The sequence below is a fragment of the Xenopus laevis genome, chromosome 5S (assembly GCF_017654675.1).
Source record: "Xenopus laevis strain J_2021 chromosome 5S, Xenopus_laevis_v10.1, whole genome shotgun sequence".
Classification (NCBI taxonomy): domain Eukaryota; kingdom Metazoa; phylum Chordata; class Amphibia; order Anura; family Pipidae; genus Xenopus; species Xenopus laevis.
In genome coordinates, this window is record NC_054380.1 from 47601407 (window position 1) to 47626763 (window position 25357).

General features: G+C 39.3%; 1 protein-coding gene across 2 annotated transcripts in view; it reads right to left on the reverse strand.

Annotated features, from left to right (window-relative positions):
• arfgef3.S (ARFGEF family member 3 S homeolog) overlaps window positions 1–24899 on the reverse strand; it is a 175335-nt gene extending 150436 nt beyond the window's left edge. For both annotated transcript variants that reach the window (XM_018265297.2, XM_041564498.1), the window contains exon 1: window positions 23745–24899. In XM_018265297.2, coding sequence (XP_018120786.1) covers window positions 23745–23829 — 85 coding nt within the window. In that variant the 5' untranslated portion in view covers window positions 23830–24899. The remainder of the gene's footprint in view (window positions 1–23744) is intronic.
• Between the last annotated feature and the right edge of the window lie 458 nt (window positions 24900–25357).

A 25357-nucleotide genomic window follows, 5' to 3' on the forward strand; every position in this document is an offset into this window, starting at 1 on the left:
AAAAATGCATGGAACAACTAATCAAGTTAGAAAGCAACTAAGCACCAATTGCCCGTTAATTCCTTTGGGTGCCACACAGTCCAATTCATGTATCCAGAAGGCTTCCCTTTTTAAAAGGGCTTTGTCATTATCACCCCCTCTCACCCTGGCAGGTACATGTTCTATTGGCATACACCTAAATGATGCTGCGCTGTGTTTCTTTTCAGCCCAATGTCTGGCAACTAGTTGTTGGGAAATGTCTTGTTTCTTCCCTTTTGCTTTCTCCTCTCTTTCTGGATCCAAAGCGGCTCTAATGCTGGCTCTATGCATGGCTATGCGTTCTTTAAGCATTCTAATGGTTTTGCCGCAATAAATTAACCCACACGGACATTTTATGATGTACACTAATAAAGTAGTGGTACATGACATCCTTTGCTTGATGGCATAGCGTTTGCCCGTGTGAGGATGTAAAAAATGGTCACCAGTGATTAGGCTACTACACATCACGCAGCCTGTACATCTATACACTCCTGGTTTCGCTGACAGAAAATGTTGTGCCTGCGGGTTAGAGTATTTTGTGACCGGATCAGAGGGACTTAGGATTTCCTTTAATGAGCTGCCTCTACGGTAGCTGAATTTTGGCCTATTGGGCAATTTTTTGGCTATGTTATCATCACTCTTAAAAAGGGGCCAGTGTCTCAATACACTTTTTCTCATATGGCTAGAGCATTCCCCATATTGACATACGTAGTACATGTCCTTGTCACCAGTTTTGTTATGCCTTGTAGTGGCTTCTGACAAAACTTCATCTCGACTGAGGTTAAGTGCCCATTCCTTAGCCTCATTGATTAGAGCGCTCGGGTAACCCCTGGAAAGAAATTTCTTACACATGGTATCAACATCTTTTGATCTTTTACCTTCCTCGCTGTTGATGCGTATCACTCTTAGTAGCTGTGATCTCGGCAAGGAATCAAGTAAATGTCTGGGGTGGTTACTCTGATAGTGTACTAGTGTGTTCCTGTCCGTGGGTTTAACGTATATACACGTTTGCAAATTATTTTCTGCCTTGTACACCTTTACATCAAGAAATTCAATACTGTCCATACTGTATTTCAATGTCAGCTTAACTGGACTATTGATGTGATTCAGGTGCTCTACCAGATTAATTAGCTCCTCAGTCGGGCCTGACCATACAAAAAAAATATCATCGATATAGCGCCTGTAAAAGGCGCCATATCTTCTGAATAGGGCATGGCTTAATATGCATTCATTTTCATATACATACATGAATGTGTTCGCGTATGTGGGAGCTACTTTCGATCCCATCACTGTCCCTGTGCGCTGCAAAAAATATTGCTTTTCAAACTTAAAATAGTTTTTATAGAGGATAAAGCGCAACAGGGACAGAATGAATGCAAGTGGGGGTCAATAGTCAATAGTATGAGCAAAGGGATTTAGACTCACCGAAGGGACGAAGCCAAAGCCTTTCTGTAGCAGGGATTTCTCAGCCGATGTCAGGCAATAGGAGGATAGGTTGAAAATCATGTTTTCTTCTTGTTCCTGGTCTGCGCCTGCTGTGAGCGTGTTGAGACAGCTGCTGCTGCGGTTGGCCCTCTTGCCCCTGCGGGTGGCTTTCCTATGTTGCTGCGCCTGCTGGGCTCCTCGTCCCCACTCTGTGAGCGCTCCCTTAAAAAAGCAGGTGTAGTTGGAGATCCTTCCCGTGGCGATGCTGATCCGCTCCTTCCGCTTTCACTGCCAGAGGTCCTGCTGCCGGTTCTGTTGTCGGCTCTCCTGGACGATGACCTGCGTGTGCGCCAATCCGTTCGTCTCCTCCTGGGTCCTAGTGCTCCGCCTTGTTGCCACCGGTACACTGTGCTGTCTTTGTAATCCTGCTGCACTCTCAGCCGTTTGGCACTTTTGAACGCCAGCAGCTCGGCTCTATATTTGGCAATCAGGATCTCAATCTTCCCAGGCCAGTTGGTTTCTTTATCGCTATGCAGGGTGATACGGTTGGCGTCTTCGAATGTAGTAAGCTCACTCCTCACCGATCTCAGCTCTCGGCCCACTTCTTCGACTACAAGCAGGATGAGGTCAAGCGAGCAGCGATCAAGTATGCTGCACCACCTTTTGCAGAATTCGGGGTTCGTTCTTCCTATGGTAGGTGTATTGTTAATGCGAAATCCTCTTGGTATTTTCTTCTCCCTATAGTAGTCAGAGAGGGAGACACCATGCAGGTGTAGCTCTAATTCTTTTTTCTTTAACCGGAGGGTTTCGTGATATATTTCTTTTACGCCAACAAGACAGAAACGAAGAGGTAACCTTCCATTTGAACAGAGAAATGCCCTGAAAACCCTTAAATCCAACAATGAGATTATCATTAGAAAAGCTGATAAAGGGGGAGGTGTAGTTATAATGGACTACAAATATTACAAAGATGAATTGACATCCCAACTAGAGGATAAAGTTAATTATGAGAAATTAACGTTTGACCCGACCAATATTTTCTTTGGCGAACTAAAAGGGATATTAGAAGCGGGAGTAAAAGAAGGCCATATCTCTAAATCAATGTCTGAATATTTCTTACCAAAATGTCCAATTAGACCTGTCATTTATACCCTGCCCAAGATACACAAAAATCTGCATGCCCCTCCTGGCAGACCGATCATATCATCTAACGGTTCGCTCAACGAGAGAATTGCAGAGTTTGTGGATTTCCATCTCCAACCATGTTTACAGCAAATAAGCAGCTATTTAAAAGATACCAACGATTTCCTTAAACTGATTAAAAGTATTGACATCCAGGCATCTAAATTGACTCTAGTAACTATGGATGTACAGAGTCTTTATACATGCATCCCACACGAACAGGGGATAGAAGCAGTTCGACAACTGATTGATGGCAACGAGCATTATAAAGGACCCCCACTTGCATTCATTCTGTCCCTGTTGCGCTTTATCCTCTATAAAAACTATTTTAAGTTTGAAAAGCAATATTTTTTGCAGCGCACAGGGACAGCGATGGGATCGAAAGTAGCTCCCACATACGCGAACACATTCATGTATGTATATGAAAATGAATGCATATTAAGCCATGCCCTATTCAGAAGATATGGCGCCTTTTACAGGCGCTATATCGATGATATTTTTTTTGTATGGTCAGGCCCGACTGAGGAGCTAATTAATCTGGTAGAGCACCTGAATCACATCAATAGTCCAGTTAAACTGACATTGAACTACAGTATGGACAGTATTGAATTTCTTGATGTAAAGGTGTACAAGGCAGAAAATACTTTGCAAACGTGTATATACGTTAAACCCACGGACAGGAACACACTAGTACACTATCAGAGTAACCACCCCAGACATTTACTTGATTCCTTGCCGAGATCACAGCTACTAAGAGTGATACGCATCAACAGCGAGGAAGGTAAAAGATCAAAAGATGTTGATACCATGTGTAAGAAATTTCTTTCCAGGGGTTACCCGAGCGCTCTAATCAATGAGGCTAAGGAATGGGCACTTAACCTCAGTCGAGATGAAGTTTTGTCAGAAGCCACTACAAGGCATAACAAAACTGGTGACAAGGACATGTACTACGTATGTCAATATGGGGAATGCTCTAGCCATATGAGAAAAAGTGTATTGAGACACTGGCCCCTTTTTAAGAGTGATGATAACATAGCCAAAAAATTGCCCAATAGGCCAAAATTCAGCTACCGTAGAGGCAGCTCATTAAAGGAAATCCTAAGTCCCTCTGATCCGGTCACAAAATACTCTAACCCGCAGGCACAACATTTTCTGTCAGCGAAACCAGGAGTGTATAGATGTACAGGCTGCGTGATGTGTAGCAGCCTAATCACTGGTGACCATTTTTTACATCCTCACACGGGCAAACGCTATGCCATCAAGCAAAGGATGTCATGTACCACTACTTTATTAGTGTACATCATAAAATGTCCGTGTGGGTTAATTTATTGCGGGAAAACCATTAGAATGCTTAAAGAACACATAGCCATGCATAGAGCCAGCATTAGAGCCGCTTTGGATCCAGAAAGAGAGGAGAAAGCAAAAGGGAAGAAACAAGACATTTCCCAACAACTAGTTGCCAGACATTGGGCTGAAAAGAAACACAGCGCAGCATCATTTAGGTGTATGCCAATAGAACATGTACCTGCCAGGGTGAGAGGGGGTGATAATGACAAAGCCCTTTTAAAAAGGGAAACCTTCTGGATACATGAATTGGACTGTGTGGCACCCAAAGGAATTAACGGGCAATTGGTGCTTAGTTGCTTTCTAACTTGATTAGTTGTTCCATGCATTTTTACATCGTGTATAGATAGACGTGTAATGGATACCTGATTGCATTAAGATGACACTGAATAATTGAAATTAATTTACTGACATTTGAATATGTTAAATAACGAGTATTGGACACGATATGTTTAAAACAGGCAATGATTTTTTATTGGTATCTCTTGCTAGTCGATACAGCAACAAAATGATACATTTGTATGAATTTACAGATTACATGGACTTTACTGGAATGGATACTTTTAATGGACACTTTTGTTTCACATTAAATGAGCACAACACCAGCTGGCACAACAGCGACACCCAGTGGTGAAAAGTATGTATTTTATTTACATTCACATCTGTATACATGTTTTTAACTGCTTGTATAGGTTTTTTTCTAAGTCATGACGTCACACTTGGCGCCAATTTTGAACTGTATTTAAACATTCACCTGCACACATGTCATTTATCCTTGAAAAAGGTCCCAGAGAGGACCGAAACGTTGGAAATGAACCTGTGAATAAAGACACATTTATTTCACTTAATATGAACGAGTGCGGGACCATTTACTGGATTGCATAATCAAACTTTGACCAACGCACCACCATCGACTGAATTATATCCGGAAGGAGTGCGTTCACTGAACCGACTGTATATATATATATATATATATATATATATATATATATATATATATATATATATATATATACACACACACACACACATATATATATATATATATATACACACACACACATATATATATATATATATATATATATACACACACACACACATATATATATATATATATATATACACACACACACACACACACACACACACACACACACACACACACACACACACACACACACACACATATATACATATACACTCACACACACACACGCAAACGTATAGGATCCGTTATCTGGAAACCGTTATCCAAAAAAGTTCTTCCAAATTACTGAAAGGCTGTCTCCCATAGACTCCATTATAATTAATCAAAATCTTTAAAAATTATTTCCTTTTTTTTGTAATAATAAAACAGTACCTTGTACTTGATCCAAAAATTCAAATAGGACAAGTAGGGCATACAGAATATGGCACACACAGGTAGCATAGGGCAGGCAGAGTATGGCACACACAAACAGCATAGGGCAGGCAGAATATGGCCCACACAGGTAGAGTAGGTAGGTAGACCATACAAGTAACTGTTCATGACCATTCTAAGATAAATAGTATGCACTGTACTTTGTACATTGACACAACGTCAGTGATGTTCCTACAGTCTGTCTGAGGTGTGAACCGATGAATAGGGATGGGCGAATTTTTTCCACCTTGTTTCGCCATGGAAATGACGCCGGCAACATTTCGCCGGCAGCCAACTTTTGCCGAAACGGAACGGGTCAAATTCGCCCATCTCTACCGATGAACAATGTCAACACATTGAGAGCAGTGGAAGCTAACGAATACTTATGAAAACCATTGTCTGTGAGCACAGTTTAATGCATTTATCCACAAATGTAAGTTCAAACTCTACCATGTAAAGAAGAATACATAAACATGTTCCAGAAAGGTTCCAGAAAGGTCTCTGTGCTTAATCTCAGAGGCTGAGGCAAAGTGGAAAACTGTCCTGTGTTCTAACTTATTAAAATTTTAAAGAAAGAAGAGATGGACCATCTGGCTTATTAGCACAGTTCAAAAGTCAGCATCCATGATGGTATGGGGGTGCATTAGTGCACATGGCATGGGTAGCTGGCACATCTGGACAGCCCCATTAAATACATGTTTTGGAGCAACATACCCTGCCATTCAGATGGAGTTTTTTTAGTGAAGGCCTTGCTTATTTCAGCAAGACAATAATGCCAAACTGCTTCCTGCATGTATAACAACAGTATGGCTTCAAAGTATGGCTCCGGCTGTTAAACTAGTCTGATACCAGACTAGTCACCAATTGAACACATTTGGGGCCTATTTATCATTCTGTGAAAAAAAACAAAAAAGCAAAAATATATACCACACATCACCAGGCATCACTGTTAGTGATGCGAAAATTCTTTCTCAAGTTTTGCCACGAAAATTACACCCATAGACTCGAATGGGTTAACGCATGAAAAAAAAATTGTTGCCCATAGAACTTCAATGCATTTTGGCAATTTTTTGTCATTTCACTAATTTTTGGCAAAGCGAAACGGTCAGATTCACCAATCACTTTGTAAAAAACTAAATATTTGCAAGATATGTATTGATTTTCAGTGATTGTGTACCTCTGTGTAAGGTTTCGGTTTAAACCAAAGTAGGGATGCACCGAATCCACTATTTGGGATTCGGACGAATCCCGGAATCCTTGGTGAAAGATTCGGCCAAATACCGAAACGAATCCTAATTTGCATAAGCAAATTAGGGGCAGGAAAGGAAAAAGAGGAATAAAATCTTCTTTTGTGACAAAAAGTCATGTGATTTCACTACCCGCCCCTAATTTACATTTGCAAATTAGGATTCGGCTCGGCCAGGCACAAGGATTCGGCCGAATCCGAATCCTGCTGAAAGAGGCCGAATCCCGAACCGAATCCTGGATTCGGTGCATCCCTAAACCAAAGCAGTCTTTTGAAAATGCAATGAGAAAATATGGTGTTTGCCCATCATAGTTTTCTCAGCTTTCTCAGCCTTTTTACACTGTTTTTCTGGCATTAACTGTTTTATACAGTATAATAAATAAACCACTTGGTGCATTGTGAAATGAGAAATAATAACTGTAATAACACATAAAAACCAATACCAAAAATTAGAGGTTTATAAAATTATACCATAAGGCATCATGGGCAGAGACATGCAAATCACTCCTTTATGTCCCTTTGGCCAACTACGATTCCGCTTTTGGAGCACACATGAATTGAATCCATCATATACAGTATATAACATTTTCCTTTTTGTATTACTAATGAGTCAGCAGGAGTGACAAATACTCTTTGGTACCCATTTAAAAACTTCGCGCAGGGAAGATTGGTTCGCACAGTGAATATATTTGTCCTGCACCTGGTTATATTTATAAAGCTGAATAAGTGCACAAACAGATTTGTGAATTTGTTTTACACATTGTGAATGTCTATAAGAGCTTTTTAAATATGGCAAAAATCACAAATTGCAAATATTTATTTGCACACTGCGTTTGAATTACACCACAGCTTTGGTGGCAGAGAAAATATTTGCAAAACAGTTTTACAAATTTCAAATTTAACTTACTATCAACACTATTTTCCTGCACAGCAACCTCACACCGTGGGCGCACAGCTGTCTCATTTGCAAACTATTTGCCAAAAGTTAATCACAATGCGAATTCGAAAAAATGGGAACAGCAGTGCAATATTTTAGCATTCAGGAAAAAACATGGGCAAAACAAACATTAGTGAATAAATATGCTCTGTGTGAACTTTATAAATGACCACCATTGTGTATTTCTTGCAACCCTGGAAGAATTGTGGGGCTCATATGAACCAACCATAGCAATCCTATAGTAGGTACACCAGACAAATTAACCCTTCCTGCCAGGGAAGATCATAGAAACGGAGTTGTACATACAATTTGTTGGGAAAACAAGTTCTGCATAACTGCACCTGCTGCTATTTCTGCCTTTTAACCCCAGCCAGAGAATCAGATCTGGCTTCTAGCTTGGAAAACCCAGGTTGCACACATTCTCTTATATACACCTTACCCTTGGCAACAATGTACAAAGTTTTTAAAGCAAATGCACACATTAATTTGTGGTGCGCACAAATGGGGGAATGTAATATGTTTAGTTAGCTCAAAAAACATTTGCAAACACCTTTGCGAACGTTAACGGCCATGTTTGTGTTTGTGACTGAATAAAGACACACTTTGCGGCCAAAGGTTTGTAACAAATAAATTGAATGCTGCACAGAAAATGTGTGAGCTGCTAAGCAAATTGAATTCAAAGTTATTGAATTATTGCATGTGAATAAATTGTTTATCAGTGTAGTGTAGCAGGTGTTAGAAACCAAAAGACGGGTATATAAGGATTTGCACTTGGGAGACAGCTGTGAATACCCAGTGTACGAATGTGTGCTAGTGGGTTTGCCAGTGTCACTTAATGCACACATTAATTTGTGGTGCGCACAAATGGGGGAATTTAATATGTTTAGTTAGCTCAAAAAACATTTGCAAACACCTTTGCGAACGTTAACGGCCATGTTTGTGTTTGTGACTGAATAAAGACCTTGACTTCCCTGCACACTTTGCGGCCAAAGGTTTGTAACAAATAAATTGAATGCTGCACAGAAAATGTGTGAGCTGCTAAGCAAATTGAATTCAATTTGAATTCAAAGTTATTGAATTATTGCACGTGAATAAATTGTTTATCAGTATAGTGTAGCAGGTGTTAGCAACCAAAAGATGGGTATATAAGGATTGCACTTGGGAGACAGCTATCAAAGTTTTCTATCAAAGATTTCTATCAAAGTGCATAACCTTGCATTTATCAACATTGAGTCTAATTTTCGAGCTCGTTGCCCATTTTTCCAATTTAGTCAAATCACAAAGTGGCAACATCCTGCGTGGAACCTATAGTTCTGCACAACTGAGTATAATCAGCAAAAATAGAAACCATACTTTCAATGCCCACCTCCAGGTTATTAATAAACAAGTTGAAAAGCAAAGGAACAAGTACAGAGCCCTGTGGTACTCCACTAACAACTAGAATTGAACAATTAGAAAATGTTCTATTTACCACCACTCTTTGTAATCTATTCTACAACCAGTTCTCTATCCAGGTACAAATACTATGTTCCAGGCCAATATTCCTTAAAGGAGAAGTAAAGGCTAAAATTAAGTAAGCTTTATCAGAAAGGTCTCTATAAATACACCAGTAAACCCTCAAAGTAATGCTGCTCTGAGTCCTAAGTCAAAAGAAACACCCCATTTCTTTCCTTTTATTGTGTACACATGGGCTTCTGTACCAGACTTCCTGTTTTCAGCATAAACCTTCAGGGCAGGGCTTGAGCATGCTCAATTTGCTCCTCTCCCCCTCCCTCCTCCAATCCCTGCTGTAATCTGAGCTCAGAGCTGTATTTGAGCAGGGAGAGACTCAGGCAGGAAGTGACCAAGATTAAATGGCAGCTTCTATCCTAAACAAACAGAGACAGTGTCTAGAGCTGTTTACTCAAGTATGGTAAAGCATTCTGCAGAAAAAATATAGCGTTCTAGCTTGCACTATTGTGGCTAATCTGTTGGCAATAAACTGTCTTGGAGCTTTCCTTCTCCTTTAATATAACAAAGAGTCAAGGTTCCTACTCACCTCCTCATAAAAGGAAATTAAATTAGTCTGGCAAGATCGTTTACTCATAAAACCATGCTGGCACAAACTCATAATATTATGATTTATGAAATCAAGTATCTTATCCCTTAATACCCCTTCAAATAGCTTTCCTACCACTGACATCAAACTAACCAGTCTATAGTTTTGAAGCTGAGAATGGGATCCCTTTTTGAATAGTGGCACCATATTAGCAATTTGCCAGTCGCTCTGCACCATGCTAGACCTTAAAGGAAAACTATACCCCCCAAACAATGTAGGTCTCTATTAAAAGATACTGAGTAAAACAGCTCATGTGTAAAACCCTGCTTCATGTAAATGAACCATTATCATAATAATATACTTTTTTAGAAGAATGTGCCATTGGGTAATCATAAATAGAAAATTGCCATTTTAAAAAATAAGGGCCGCCCCCTGAGATCGTAAGATTCACTGTGTACACATACAAACCACATGTAAGGTCACATGAGCCAATTAACAGACAGAGTTGTGCCTTTTGCTTCCTCACTTCTTCCTGTTACAGTTAGTGTTGTAGTATTTCTGGTCAGGTGATCTCTGAGGCAGCACAGATAGAGTCACGAAATGGTGGTTCAAGGCAAGAGATGTAAAAGGGCAATATTTATGTAAATATATATTCCAGTTTGGTAAGATTCTTTAATATGTCATTCAATTTGATATAAACTATCTGTTGCTTAAGTATTCATTTTGGGGGTATAGTTTTCCTTTAATGAATCCTGAGAGATTAAAGGGGTTGTTTTAATTAATTTTTATTATGTGTGGCTTTTGAGGTTTTTACCTTTTTATTCAGCAGTTCACCAGTTTGCAGTTTCAGCAATCTGGTTGCTAGGGTCCAAATTACCTTAGCAACCATGCATTGATTTGAATAAAAGACTGGAATTTGAATAGGAGAGGGCCTGGATAGAAAGATAAGTAATAAACAACATTTGTAGCCTTACAGATCATCACTGACCCCCCATTTGAAAGATGGAAAGAGTCAGAAGAAGGCAAATAATTCAAAAACTATAAAAAAGTAATAATGAAACCAATTGGAAAGTTGCTTAAACTCATTCTAAGTTAACTTAAAGGTGAACCACCCCTTTAAAGGAGAACTAAACCCCCTGCGATGATAAGTCCCCCTGGCCCCCCTCCGTTGGCCCCCCTCCCTGCCTCCCCTCTGTAGAGACTTACCCCAGAATTCTGTCCCCTCTTGAAACAGTGACCGCGCATGCAGAGTGAGGGCAGCGGAGCACTTGGGCGCCATCTTCTTCTCTATGGTAATCTTCATGTAATGGCGCATGCGCAGTTAGAGCAATTTTCCGGTTCGCAACAACTGCGCATGCACCGAAAAAGACGGAAAGAAGACACGAAGATTACCGAAGAGAAGAAGATGCCGCCCGTGAGCTCCGCTGCGCTCACTCTGCATGTGCAGTCACTATTTCAAGAGGGGACAGAATTCTAGGGTAAGATTGTGCAAGGGGGTGTAGGGAGGGGGGAAAAATGAGGGGACTTAACATCACATATCTCCTTTAAGTAAATAGGTTTTGCAATCACAGAGCTAAGCCCATTTAGTACACTAGGATGAATAACATCCTTTGTAGTAATAGTAGTAGTGCTATAGTACATAAACAAGTTGTTATGTAGCCTTGGGGGCAGCCATTCAAGCTGAATAAGGAGAATGCCACAGGTTAAAGTAAAGTGTATCAAAGTCATTACAAGATAATGTAATGCTGCCCTGCACTAGTAAAAGTTCTGTGTTTGCTTCAGAATCTATACTACAGTTTATATAAACAAGCTGCTGTCTAACCATTGGGGCAGCAATTGAATCTGAATTAAATTCAAATGTAATGTACTGTTGCCCTGCTCTGGTAAAGGTTACAGTATGTGTTTGCTTTAGAAACACTACATTAGTTTATATAAACAAGCTGCTGAGTAGCCATGGGGGCTACCAATCATGCTGGAAAAGGATAAAAGGCATAGGATACACAGCAGATAACAGATAAACTCTGTAATAGAATAAAATGGTATTCTGCAGAGTGCATCGGTTATCTGCTATGTAACATGTGCCTTGAATGGCTGCCCCCATAGCTTCACAGCAGCTTGTTTATATAAACTATAGTTGAGTTCTGAAGCAAGCAGGCCAGGTTTACCAATGCAGGGCAACAGTATATTATACTATATTTTAATTACTTTACAACACTTATATGTTGGTGTTACTCTTTCGTTAAAAAAGTCCACATCAACAAAATGGTATTAGGCTTGGGGCAAAAACTAAAGGGGTCCTGTCACATTTCTTAAAATATGTAGGGAATCACAATAGCAGCAATGATCCAGAACTTCAGACTTGTCACAGGGGGTCACCATCTTGGAAAGTGTCTGTGACACTCACATGCTCAGTCGGCTCTGAGCAGCTATTGAGAAGCTAAGCTTAGGGGTCGTCACAAATTATCAAGCAGAAAATTAGGTTGGCCTGTAATATAAGTTGATGCTAATGGGCTGATTATTAAATTCTGTATTAGTTGCACAGTTTCTGTGCTACCATGTAGTAATTATCTGTATTAATTACTAATCAGCCTTACTGTATATTGTGCCATTTATATTCTATGTGTACTGTATATTTTGAGTCAGTCCCTCAGTAACTAACAGCAACACAGAGCATGTGCAGTGAATCAGCAGAAAAGAAGACGGGGAGCTACTGGGGAATCTTTGGAGGCACAGATCTTCCCTGCTAAAGGGCTGTAGTTGCAATCTGTAAGACAAAACAAACTTAGAAAATGTACTGTATATTGGTAATCACTCTCAAAAAGACATATCATGGTAGTGTACGGTCAGTTAAGCATGAGGACAGTTAGTAGGAAAAAAAAATTACACGTATATACATAAACAAAATACAGCATAAATTGAACAGTTGGAAGATATGAGGGATCTATTAATAAATTAACATGAAACTTTCAGAATGTGGCTAACTAATATTGGTTCTTCTTTCAATCACCTTCATATGTGTAAAACCATTTACATTAAATACAGGCTGGCTTGTACTTCCAAATATATTATATACTTTATAAAATATCCGTGTGGACATCTGTACATTGGGAAAACCATCACAACATTCATTGGATGGAGAACCACCAATTCTCAGTTCAGTGCAGTTCTTACTACTGGAAAAGCCAATACCCCTATGGCACAAACACAACCTTGGCTAGCTTACAGTGCATGATCAATGACCATGTACCTCCTCTGGTACGTGGGGATAACAGAGAAAGACACTTACTACAAGAGTAAATCTGATGGATGCACAAATGTAACACAAAAAGTGATTAAATTAATTCATCTAATATAGTTACATAGATTGAATTAAAAAAAAGTTTATCAAGTTTAACCCCTCCATATGATCCCCAATGCACATACACACAATTATACCAAACCCTCCACTCACTCACAAACACACATACATACATACATACATACATACATACATACATATATATATATATATATATATATATATATATATATATACACACACACACACACTAATATCTATTCTAACTGTAGATTTTATTACAATAGCCTATGCTTGTCCATAATATATTTATATTTTGTAAATATACTTGTATGTTGTTCATAGGTTATTTATCCTACCTTTAAAGAACTATATGTCCCATAATATCAGAACTATATGTCCCATTTATTACAATAGCCTATGCTTGTCCATAATATATTTATATTTTGTAAATATACTTGTATGTTGTTCATAGGTTATTTATCCTACCTTTAAAGAACTATATGTCCCATAATATCAGAACTATATGTCCCATATGTACAGATATTACTGTAATGTATCCAGTATGTATTGTCTGCCACCAAATATGCTCAGATAATATCCATATCATAGATTCTTAAACTCTAGATGACCAGAGCTAATTTTTTTGTGTTCACTTCTTGGCCTCTGTGCTGCTGTAACTACATCTATTTCTCATGCACATGGATGTGTCGAAGGTCTTCTAATGTCTACTGTCACTTTCAGAAAATTAACACTACTATTGGGGTCATATTTGTATCTTTCGGGAGTCTTTTGAGCACTCAATTTTGCACTCAACATAAGGACTTTAGTGATGAGTGAAATTTTTCGCCACGTTACCATACCATGGATAATATTTTTTCACCACACATTCAAACACTTGCAAAATCTTGTCGTATTCAACTGCGCAACATTGCCCGAATACGACCATATCTCAGTTCAGAATCAACTAAAACACTGATTCAGTCACTCATCATCTCCTGCCTTGATTACTGCAACCTACTCCTCGCAGGTATTCCAATAAGTCATCTTTCACAACTCCAATCTGTTCTAAATGCGGCTGCTAGACTCATTCATCTATCTCACCTTCACTAGCTCCCAATCATCTCTAGAATCAAATTCAAATTACTAACACTCACTTTCAAGGCCCTTAAAGGGATACTGTCATGGGAAAAAAAAATTTTTTCAAAATGAATCAGTTAATAGTGCTGCTCCAGCAGAATTCTGCACTGCAATACATTTCTCAAAAGAGCAAACAGATGTTTTTATTTTCAATTTTGAAATCCGACATGGGGCTAGACATATTGTCAATTTCCCAGCTGCCCCAGGTCATGTGACTTGTGCTCTGATAAACTTCAATCACTCTTTACTGCTGTACTGCAAGTTGGAGTGATATCACCCCCTCTCTTTCCCCCCCCCCAGCAGCCAAACAAAAGAACAATGGGAAGGTAACCAGATAGCAGCTCCCTAACACAAGATAACAGCTGCCTGGTAGATCTAAGAACAACACTCAATAGTAAAAACCCATGTCCCACTGAGACACATTCAGTTACATTGAGAAGGAAAAACAGCAGCCTGCCAGAAAGCATTTCTCTCCTAAAGTGCACAGGCACAGGTCACATGACCAGGGACAGCTGGGAAATTGACAAAATGTCTAGCCCCGTGTCAGATTTCAAAATTGAATATAAAAAAATCTGTTTGCTCTTTTGAGAAATGGATTTCAGTGCAGAATTCTGCTGGAGTAGCACTATTTACTGATGCGTTTTGAAAAAAAACATGTTTTCCGATGACAGGATCCCTTTAATGATGAAGCCCCTCCCTATATTTCATCTCTGATCTCCAAATACACTTCTTCACGCAACCTTCGCTCTGCTTCTGATCTTCGCCTCTCTTCTCCTCTCATCACTTCTGCCCATTCTCGTCTACAAGACTTCTCTCAGGCTTCTGCTTTTCTCTGGAACTCTCTGCCTCAAGCTGTCAGACTTTCTCCTTCTTTCCAAACCTTCAAGCGCTCCTTAAAGACCCACCTGTTTAAAGAAGCTTATTCAATGTACCTTAATTAATCAATCATTGCTGTATCAAAATCACAAAATTGTTTCTAATCCTAATGTCTCAATTGTACCCTAACCTTTACTTTGTAAACTCTAATTTGTAGGGCCCTCTAATCCTATTGTACTCTGTATCCCTTGTTTGTTATCCTCCATTTATTCCATGTTTGTTATAACTATGGTAAAGCACTGCGTATCTTGTCAGCGCTATATAAATAAATCATGATGATGATGATGATAATATGCATGTCATCCTGTATTTAATATACTTCTTTCCTGTATATGGGTGTGTGAAGTATGTGGCATTTATTAGCATTTAGCTTTATTAAACCACCTGTCCCAATCCCCTTTGAAAGGTGAAAACAAATACTATCTTAAGATAAACATCTGTCTTGTTGCATTTAATAAGTAAATGTATATGTTTCAACTTACATACAAATTCAACTTAAAACAAACCTACAGACCATTTCTCATACGTAATCCAGGTACTGCCTGTATTTACTATTAGGATCTGATAACTTTAGCTATTCAGTTAGATTTCATGCTGTGGTGATGCCAAATCTCAGTCTGCTAGGCACCAACAAGAGTTAAATCGGTTTTGTTCACCTTCAACAAAAAGGGTTTGTTTCTCCTTTAACGGTTTTAAATTGATATATTTAGTTGATACATTTGTTATCTTTGGCCATGCTGAACAGAAACGGAGATTCAGCTGTTAGAATCGAAACAATAGTAGATAATAGTCCCAGACACTGCTAAGAAATGTATCAACTAATTGTATCAACTAAATGTAGCAAATTGTAACCGTTCAGAATACTCCTGGATTACGGAGTTGCCAGACTGAAACACTAGACAGAAACATTAAACGTTATAGTTAAATTTTGGGAAAACTGTAAAAAATAAAAGATGGAAAGCTTTTGACTTTGTATAAATGCACATCTCTATGTTACCCTCATTTTTCGAAACCAGAACATCCAAATTATTGATTAGTTGAGCATTATAATTTAACACCAACTTAACTTAAGCTCAGGGCATCCATCTCCTCCACACACACCGCCAATACTTGCTCTGTACCTGTCCACATAAAAAAAAAAGATCTAGGATAGCCATAAATATTGTATACTTTATATACACTTATGGAATCTTATAAATAATTTCTGTGTAATATAAATTCTAATGAAGACAGAACAAACTCTACCAGGGGCCTTCATAGTGTGGATAACTGCTAATTAGATTTCTCACTGCCAATAAGCCATCTGCAAGCAGTATACAGGTTTACAAGCCTTGTAAATCCATTGTGACCATTAGCAATCACTGTGCATACTGCAACTGTGCAACCTTCTCAATGAAAGAGGTGGCTCTTTTAAGAAAAGTACTGGGCTCTATTCCAGTGGTGAATATCATTTATTTTGCTAATGTAATAAACAATAATAAGTTCACTCATCAATCACGCTCAAAAGAGTTATTTGGTACTGCAAAGGGTGCAATTGAACCTGCAAGTTCGGGTGGAGGGGGGAGAAGTGACTAATGTAAAGCTATCTTCCATTTAAACTTTTCGTCATAAATGCACCAAGCGATACCTCCAAAGCTTTTATAATAACTGAATGCACTTTACAACCCTTTCTTTGTTATGCTATGGGTTATAATCCCCCTCTACCCTAAACCTGCAGGCATTGCCCCCCTCCCCTCATATATAAGGGGAGCAGAGATCTGCCTGAAAATGCCAGCCTTCACGTTTTTCTGGATAATTTTCTCACCCTCAGGCAAAAGCTGTGCTTATCAGTTCAAATACATAGAGCTGGCGATTAGATTGGATCTGCTTTTCTCTGCCTGGTTGTTGAGAGCAGGTGGCGAGAAGCTCAGGATATGCCACGTGTGACTGTGAAAGGGAGTGCCAGAATCCATCACTTCACAATGGAACAAGGTGAGACAAGTATATCATTACATAAGGTATCTATATATATATATATTACTATTTTAAAAATAGTAATATTTTAAAAAAATTTATATTTATTTTCGGAAGTTCACATAGTGTCTATACAACTTTTTTTTTATACAAGCCCAACTGAATGCGTTCATAGGAAAAAAAAAGTATATTTTCTCATCAAAAAGTACACACAAAAATAACTTTGTGTTGCTTTTTTTTCCACCTGTAGCAAAGTGCTACCTAAGGCAAGGATCTCACTATGTCTCACTGCAGAAGTGGCATTGGCTCAGTCCCCAAAGTAAATATCAGAAGAAATGATACACGTTTAAGCATACAGGATACATCTCTTACAGTAGCTTCCATGCAGAACATAAGCTTACCCTTCATTTTTCCAGTTTGATCTGTTTGGAGTACTCTGTTCTACTTACATGCTATCTACAGGGAGGAGATAGATTTTTATCTATCTTTGAAGTAAATGTTCAGTGTAAAAATAAAACTGGTTAAATAGACCAGGCTGTGGCTGTGCAAAATCTTTTCAATATAGTTAGCCTAAATTGTAATAATTTGTAAAAGCTGGCAGATGTCTTAACATAATAGCCAGAAAGCAGCATCCTTCTTTGCATGCTCAGGATAAAAAGCAAACTAGCTGGACAGTTATGTCCCATGTGGTCACCCTTCTAGCCAGGACTAAGAGGTTAGAGTAGTGATCCCCAAACAAAGGCTTGCTGGCAACATGTTGCTCACCAACTCCTTGGACGTTACTCTCTGTGGCCTCACAGCAGGTGCTTATTTTTTTTGCTCTCCAACTCTTTTCACACTTGTGGCTCACAGGTAAAAAAGTTTGGGGACCCCTAGGTTAGAGAGATGCAAAGGAAGAAGCAGTGTTCTGGCTATCAAATCACACTTCTATGATTAATGCCTAACTGAATGGAACCATTGTGATTGGATATCCATACCACTCAACCACAGTTGAACTGAAGAAGACACGTGGATGAGTGGTGAAACATTTTCATAATGCTATAATTTATTATGTAAATGTATTGCTAAATTCACATTTTACTAACATGTGCATTTGGCTATTTTAGATGTATTATGTTAAATTTTGGTCATAACTCACCAAAGGAAAACAGCATTTACCCTCATAATAATATATGTATACGTTTCTAATGCAGAATATGAAAAAAAAAGATTTGGATAAGAGTGCCCACGTATATGCCCTCTTTATTCATATATCTGCAACGTTGCTTTAAACTAAGGAAATTCTAACTAGAAGGCTAAAAACTTCTGTTACGGAGTAAGTCAGATAATCAAACTACAGTACCCCAACTGCTTAAGGTTAAGGATACTCAGATGTTTTGAAAACATTTAGAATGATAAATGTAGACTATCCTTCCACAGTGGAGTTTTGTATTTTTTCTTCCTGATGTGTACACTAGTGCTTTCATATAACTGGCCCTGTTATATAATCAACATGTAAAACAATATTTCTCTAGAAAAAGAGGCATATACCCCAGATACTTTAAAGGGATCCTTTCATCGGAAAACATGTTTTTTTTCAAAACACACCAGTTAATAGTGCTACTCCAGCAGACTTCTGCACTGAAATCCATTTCTCAAAAGAGCAAACAGATTTTTTTATATTCAATTTTGAAATCTGACATGGGGCTAGACATTTTGTCAATTTCCCAGCTGCCCCTAGTCATGTGACTTGTGCCTGCACTTTAGGTGAGAAATGCTTTCTGGCAGGCTGCTGTTTTTCCTTCTCAATGTAACTGAATGTGTCTCAGTGGGACATGGGTTTTTACTATTGAGTGTTGTTCTTAGATCTGCACCACCCCATCTTTAAATCCGAGGACTCAAGGAACAATAAAACTTAACTTTTAATAAATAAATTAAAACCGTAAGTCCAGAGGAGCGTTTAAAATAAGGTTAGGGACAGGGAGGCAAAGAACCCGAATTCAAATGGGCAAAAAAGTACACAGCATACAGTGGGTGTTTGGGATGTCAAAGAGTAACCCACGAGCCTACAAATGTAAATACTGGTAAGTCACATACAATCATTTACCAGCCATAAGTCGGGGTAAACCTTGTATGATGGCTTTTAGGCCTTAAAATATCCACCACCCCTTCACCCTCAAGCACACCCTCCCATAGCCAAAGAGAGAGAAGCCAGTGTATTATGGCTGTATGTCGATTAACCCTGAATTAAATCAGGTAAACTAAATACATAAACTGCCAACCCTGGCATGCGAGTGCTGGTAGGCAGCAGAGTTCAGTTAATAAGCCATAGACTGAGATAGGGATTAACACAAAGCGCAATCAGGTGTGGTGCACCACCCCTTCACCCTCAAGCGCCCCCTCCCCTTTTCCAAAGTAAACAACCAAAGTAGCCGTATTCAATTAGTTTTAGATTTAAATGGAGGTCAAAATTCTATCCCAGCCACAAAATCACCGTCGAGAACCCACCCCTTCACCCACAGAGCTTCCCACCCGTTTCTGCTGTGAAGCGGTAGCCCAAAGATAAACAACCAAAGTAGCCGTATTCAATTAGTTTTAGATTTAAATGGAGGTTAAGATTCTATCCCAGCCACAAAATCACAGTCGAGAACCCACCCCTTCACCCACAGAGCTTCCCACCCGTTTCTGCTGTGAAGCGGTAGCCCAAAGATTCTTTGTAGATTCAGCCCCCCTGCCTAACAATTCTAAAATGCGCCTGACGTGCGTTTCACCTGCATATCACAGGCTTTGTCAAAGCAGTTTATGTATTTAGTTTACCTGATTTAATTCAGGGTTAATCGACATACAGCCATAATACACTGGCTTCTCTCTCTTTGGCTATGGGAGGGTGTGCTTGAGGGTGAAGGGGTGGTGGATATTTTAAGGCCTAAAAGCCATCATACAAGGTTTACCCCGACTTATGGCTGGTAAATGATTGTATGTGACTTACCAGTATTTACATTTGTAGGCTCGTGGGTTACTCTTTGACATCCCAAACACCCACTGTATGCTGTGTACTTTTTTGCCCATTTGAATTCGGGTTCTTTGCCTCCCTGTCCCTAACCTTATTTTAAACGCTCCTCTGGACTTACGGTTTTAATTTATTTATTAAAAGTTAAGTTTTATTGTTCCTTGAGTCCTCGGATTTAAAGATGGGGTGGTGCAACTTTAAGGGTTAATCTTTTTCTCTTTTGTGCTACTATTTATCCATATAACCCTGCACACCATTTGTCTGTTTCTCTTTGATTTAGGGGGTGGTGCTCCCTTATTCAGGCTTACTTACATTGTTCTTAGATCTGCCAGGCAGCTGTTATCTTGTGTTAGGGAGTGGTTATCTGGTTACCTTCCCATTGTTCTTTTGTTTGGCTGCTGGGGGGGAAAGGACGGGGGGTGATATCACTCCAACTTGCAGTACAGCAGTAAAGAGTGATTGAAGTTTATTAGAGCACAAGTCACATGACTTGGGGCAGCTGGGAAATTGACAATATGTCTAGCCACATGTCAGATTTCAAAATTGAATATAAAAAAATCTGTTTGCTCTTTTGAGAAATGGATTTCAGTGCAGAATTTTGCTGGATTAGCACTATTAACTGATTCATTTTGAAAACATTTTTTTTCCCATGACAGTATACCTTTAAGCTGTCCAGTACAGACCCATACCTCCCAACTGTCCCGTTTTCAACAGCTCAGCCAGAAGTCCCAGTTTGTTACCGAAATGTCCAGACTTTCTCTTTGATCTCCAGCACTGAACAGCCAGAAAAAGCTACAAAATTTCTAAAACCTAATTAGCTTTTGGCAGAGCCCAGAATATGTGGCACGCGCACTTTTTTAAATTTGTTATAATTTAAGATAAGCAAAGAAACAAGTTTAACTATTAAAGATAAGCAGCTCTCTTGAGGAAACTGCGACTTGCAACTTAAAGGGCAATTTCACCTTTATTAGCAAAACTGTAATAACACATAAAACCTGACCCTAAAACCGCCAGAAATGTTTTCAAACTTTCCATAACCTGCCAAATTTTGTAAAATGGACATGGTAATTAGGGGGTGTGGCCATAAAATGGGCATGGCCACAATTTTTCTACGTGCTGCAAAACGTTTTGCCCCTCTTTATTTTTTTAAAATGTTGAAAGGTATGCAGAGCTTATTAACGAAGTCAAATGGAAATGTATTTTTAATCATTCTTTAGAAAACTTTTCCACCAATGTCCAGCAAGAAGCAACGATCTGGATAGTTAAGGTAAATAAAATGAATTTTTTAATACATTGTAATCCATAGCCCTAGCTGCCGTTCTGGTTGCCACATTTTCTGCAAAAAGTCCTCTCATATATATCTCCTTCCTCATTAAACATTTTCAGAATATTCCTCTACTGAATCACCCCATACCTTCTCTCCAAAAGTTTCCCATAGCAACTTTTACTATACGGTCAGTAATTTCAGTTCCATCACTGACATGTATGATGTCGCATGTTCAATATCCATATCCACCTGGTCAAGGCAGATGTGACACTGTGTACAGCAATGAAAGTGTTGACTTGGCAGCTTTCAATACACATTATGTCCTGGGAGTGTGTGTTTTTCTTAATTAAAATCAAGCCTTCATAAGCAGGTGTATTATGACAATATTTCTAACATATAGAAAACTGCAGAAACACACAAATGTATATAAAAGGTATATGGGGGGGATCTAGGTAGTGTGTAGATGGTATCTTGTGTAAATCAAGTGTAAAACATTTGTGAACGTGAAATGTGTTAAAAGATAAGAAGGCGATAGGATGGTTTTAACAATGATTGTTTCTTTTTTGTATAAGTGGCATTATAAGAAAGTTAACTTTGGCAGCATACTCATCTACCCTTCACTTCTACAGTACAGCATAAAAAAAAACACCAGTGACTTATTAGACACATTTCTGTAATAAACTAAAATAACTGCATTACAGGTAATCTTTCAATCTAGTTTTTGAGACTGGTTACTTCATATTTATTATATTCATTTATTGTGGCATGCACCTAGATATTGATTAACACGGTATCTTTATAAAATTTAGTTTTTAAGACACCATGAATTAAGTCACAATGATAAACTTGTGAGCACGTCACTTTTCAGTGTATATGGTTAATTGGGTTATTAAATATTGTGAATCATGTTAATGAAATGTTCTTTTTAATTTAATAGTTGTATTAACTGAAATATACACAGGCCAATAGCTTTGGAATTGTACATTAATTTTAATAGCTGTGAAATAGGGACGCACCAAATCCACAATTTTGGATTCAGCCGAACCCCTTTTCCTTCGCGAAAGATTCGGCTGAATACCAAACCGAATCCTAATTTGCATATGCAAATTAGAGGTGGGAAGGGGAAAACATTTTTTACTTCCTTGTTTTGTGACAAAAAGTCACGAGATTTCCCTCCACGCCCCTAATTTGCGTATGCAAATTAGGATTCGGATTTAGTTCGGCCAGGCTGATGGATTCGGCCGAATCTGAATCCTGCTGAAAAAGGCCGAATCCAGAACCAAATCCTGGATTTGGTGCATCTCTACTGTGAAAGTCTAATTAATTGAACAACCTTGATTGCTATTATGTGGGATCATTTTTTGAGGGTGTTTTTAATACAATCATAAAACAAGGGTTTCTTCCCTTCTTTCTCTTAAATATCTCTCATAAGTGCACAATTTAATCATTATAAAACTCCAAAACTTGTTTCACATGACACAAGGGATGTTTAGTTTGTAAAATAAAATGATTCCCCAGACTGTTAGATGTGTTTTATTTTGTTAAATATTTGTGTTTTTAACTTAATTATCTATGCAACTGTTATTGATGCTTTTTTTTTTTTACAGAGTACTTATTGGCACATTAGACTTAGTCCACAGATTTCAACTATACCAAAAATTAAAGTGATTAGACTACCACATATATGAATTATGGCAGGTTGGGCCAACCTGCCTTCCATGTGTTGAAGAATTACAGCTTTAGTCATTGCACTTTTTTGGCAGTTTTGTAGTTTAACAAATTAACAGGCTGTCTGGGAGTTGTAGTTTAACAGCTGCCCTGGTTAATAGTACACTTTGCTTTTCCTAATAAAAAAGTGACATTAACAAAATACAAGGAATGACCCAGTTTATATCATACTGTATGAAGTGAAAACTGGCATCTATTGCAAGTACAAATTTTATGACAATATTTGTGCCTGTATGCCATACTTGTTGTAATAACCACTGACTAGAACAGGGAAATATTTATGGTAAAAAGCACAAGATGATTAAAGCAATAATCATTTTTTTTTTTTTTAAATATTAGCAGTAAACACATTCAACAGGAAAGTAATAGGAGATCTTGATTAAAGGGATGCGCACCTTAACAACAGTCATTACTTATGGATGTTCTCTTGTGCATGTCTCAGATGCTCAACAGAGAATTAAATCATGTTTATTAAAACATAGCAAATCCTGTTTTGAAAGGACACTGGCCTGTCACATAACAAAAGCAGGGATCCTCACGTCATAAAGACAAAACTAATCACCGTTTATCTGGCATGAAACCAGCTGATGGAACAACACAGAACACTGATGTGAGGGTGAAACCATTACATCAAATCTATTCAAATGCTAAGGTCTCCGATATAAAAGAAAACCTATTCAGAAAAGACTTCTTTGGCAGGTAGGAAATAAGGTTTGCTATCACATTCATCACATGGGTTAGGGGTGTGACGTTCATAAGAAATGCGGGCCTTGGGCTACCTCTAACATTCAGCTCACTGTATCTTAAACATCGGAAGTTTGCTAGGGCATGCTGGGAGTTGTATTGCAACATGAAGCGATGGGTCGAAGGTAAGACACGTCTACACAGCAGAGATCCTTACCAATCGCTCCGGTACAGTTCTCCTTGATGGCTTTATGTTTATTCCCAGTGGCCTCTTTCTGCAGCTTTCTCAGTATTTCTTCCATATTGGTGCCGGGGAGATCATACAATTAGTGACGTTGATGAGCAAACACAGAAAAGCCAAGGGTTGAACGTCAGCTCAGCACCTCATCTGGCGAAATCCCAGCACATACGGTGTTCATGATAGGACATTTTTGTGCAAAATGACGACACGTCCTGCTCGCTCCTCTAAAGTCTAAAATCTCAATGTTACGAAAAAATCTTTATCTCTCCCAATTAAGCTCTGTGTAATCACCCGATGTGTAAACGATTATTTTGGTGCTGCAGTATACTTTGTGATGCTTCCTACTCCCTCCGCCCACCTCCCTCCGTTCCACTCCCTACTCCCTCCCCCACCTCCCTTCTTCCTGCTCACCAACCTGCTCCCCGGTACCTCAGTGCGGAAACATTCTAGCTGCTCCCTACATGGATGCAAACGACTCTTCCAGTCTATTTCCTCCTTTCTGCTGTCTTGCTCCCTGATTCCTCCATTCTGCAGCATTTTACCTGCTCCCTACTTCCTTATTCCTTCCTTGATTCATCTGGCCTGTCACATCTTTCCCTTACAACGTCATCCCCAAAGCCAGTGTATTTCATATGTTAAACATGTGGCGGTTCATGTATAAAGTTCATGTATTTATTTGTAAATGGCTGTATTGCTCATGTTTTTTCCTGAACTCTAAAATATTGCACTGCTGTCCCTGTCTTTTCATTTTTTGTGAAAACACATTGTGGTCAAATGGCTAGCAAATAAGCTGGGTGTTTACGTGCGAGCCTGTTGTGCTTGAAAATAGTTGACAGAAATTTAAATTTGCAAATATTTTTTCCTCCACCAAAGTAGTAGGGAGCAGGGAGTTAATACCCCCTGCGATCCCATGGGGTTGGTGTGAGCTGCCCCCCCCCCCTCCAATGGGCTGGCTGCCTGTGTTGCCACTTAAGGAAGATTATCATTGGTGCTTCAGTGGCGGCACAGCAGCCGAGGGGTTAAAAGCAGGAGCGGGCTTACCCCCCTTCCTTTTCCAGTGACAAGCAGAGCAGGCAGGGCGGGCTGTGCTTGCTGGAGAATTGGAGCTGAGTCACAAGATGACAGGGAGGAGACTTTCCATTAGTGAAGTGAGAGACTGGCTGCAGCAGGAGGCGTGTCAGGACGAGCTAAGAGAGCTATCCTCACTGATAGCTCTGTTTTCAGACACGCCTTCAGAGGAGGCGGCAGTCCCAGCAGCTACCAAGGGAAAGGGAAAAAAGACAGTAAAGGTGGCCATACACGGGCCGATAAAAGCTGCCGACAGACCGTGTCGGCAGCTTATTGGCCCGTGTATGGGGGCCCCCGACGGGCTTCCCCGATCGAGATCTGGCCGAAAGTCGGCCAGATCTCGATCGGATGGGTTTAAAAACCCCGTCGGATCGCGGCCGCATCTGTTAGTTGATGCGGTCCCGCGATCCGACCGTCCGTTTGTGAATGCTAGGATCCGATCGTTGGGCCCTAGGGCCCACGATCGGATCTGCCCGATATTGCCCACCTCAAGGTGGGCATATCGGAGGGAGATCCGCTCG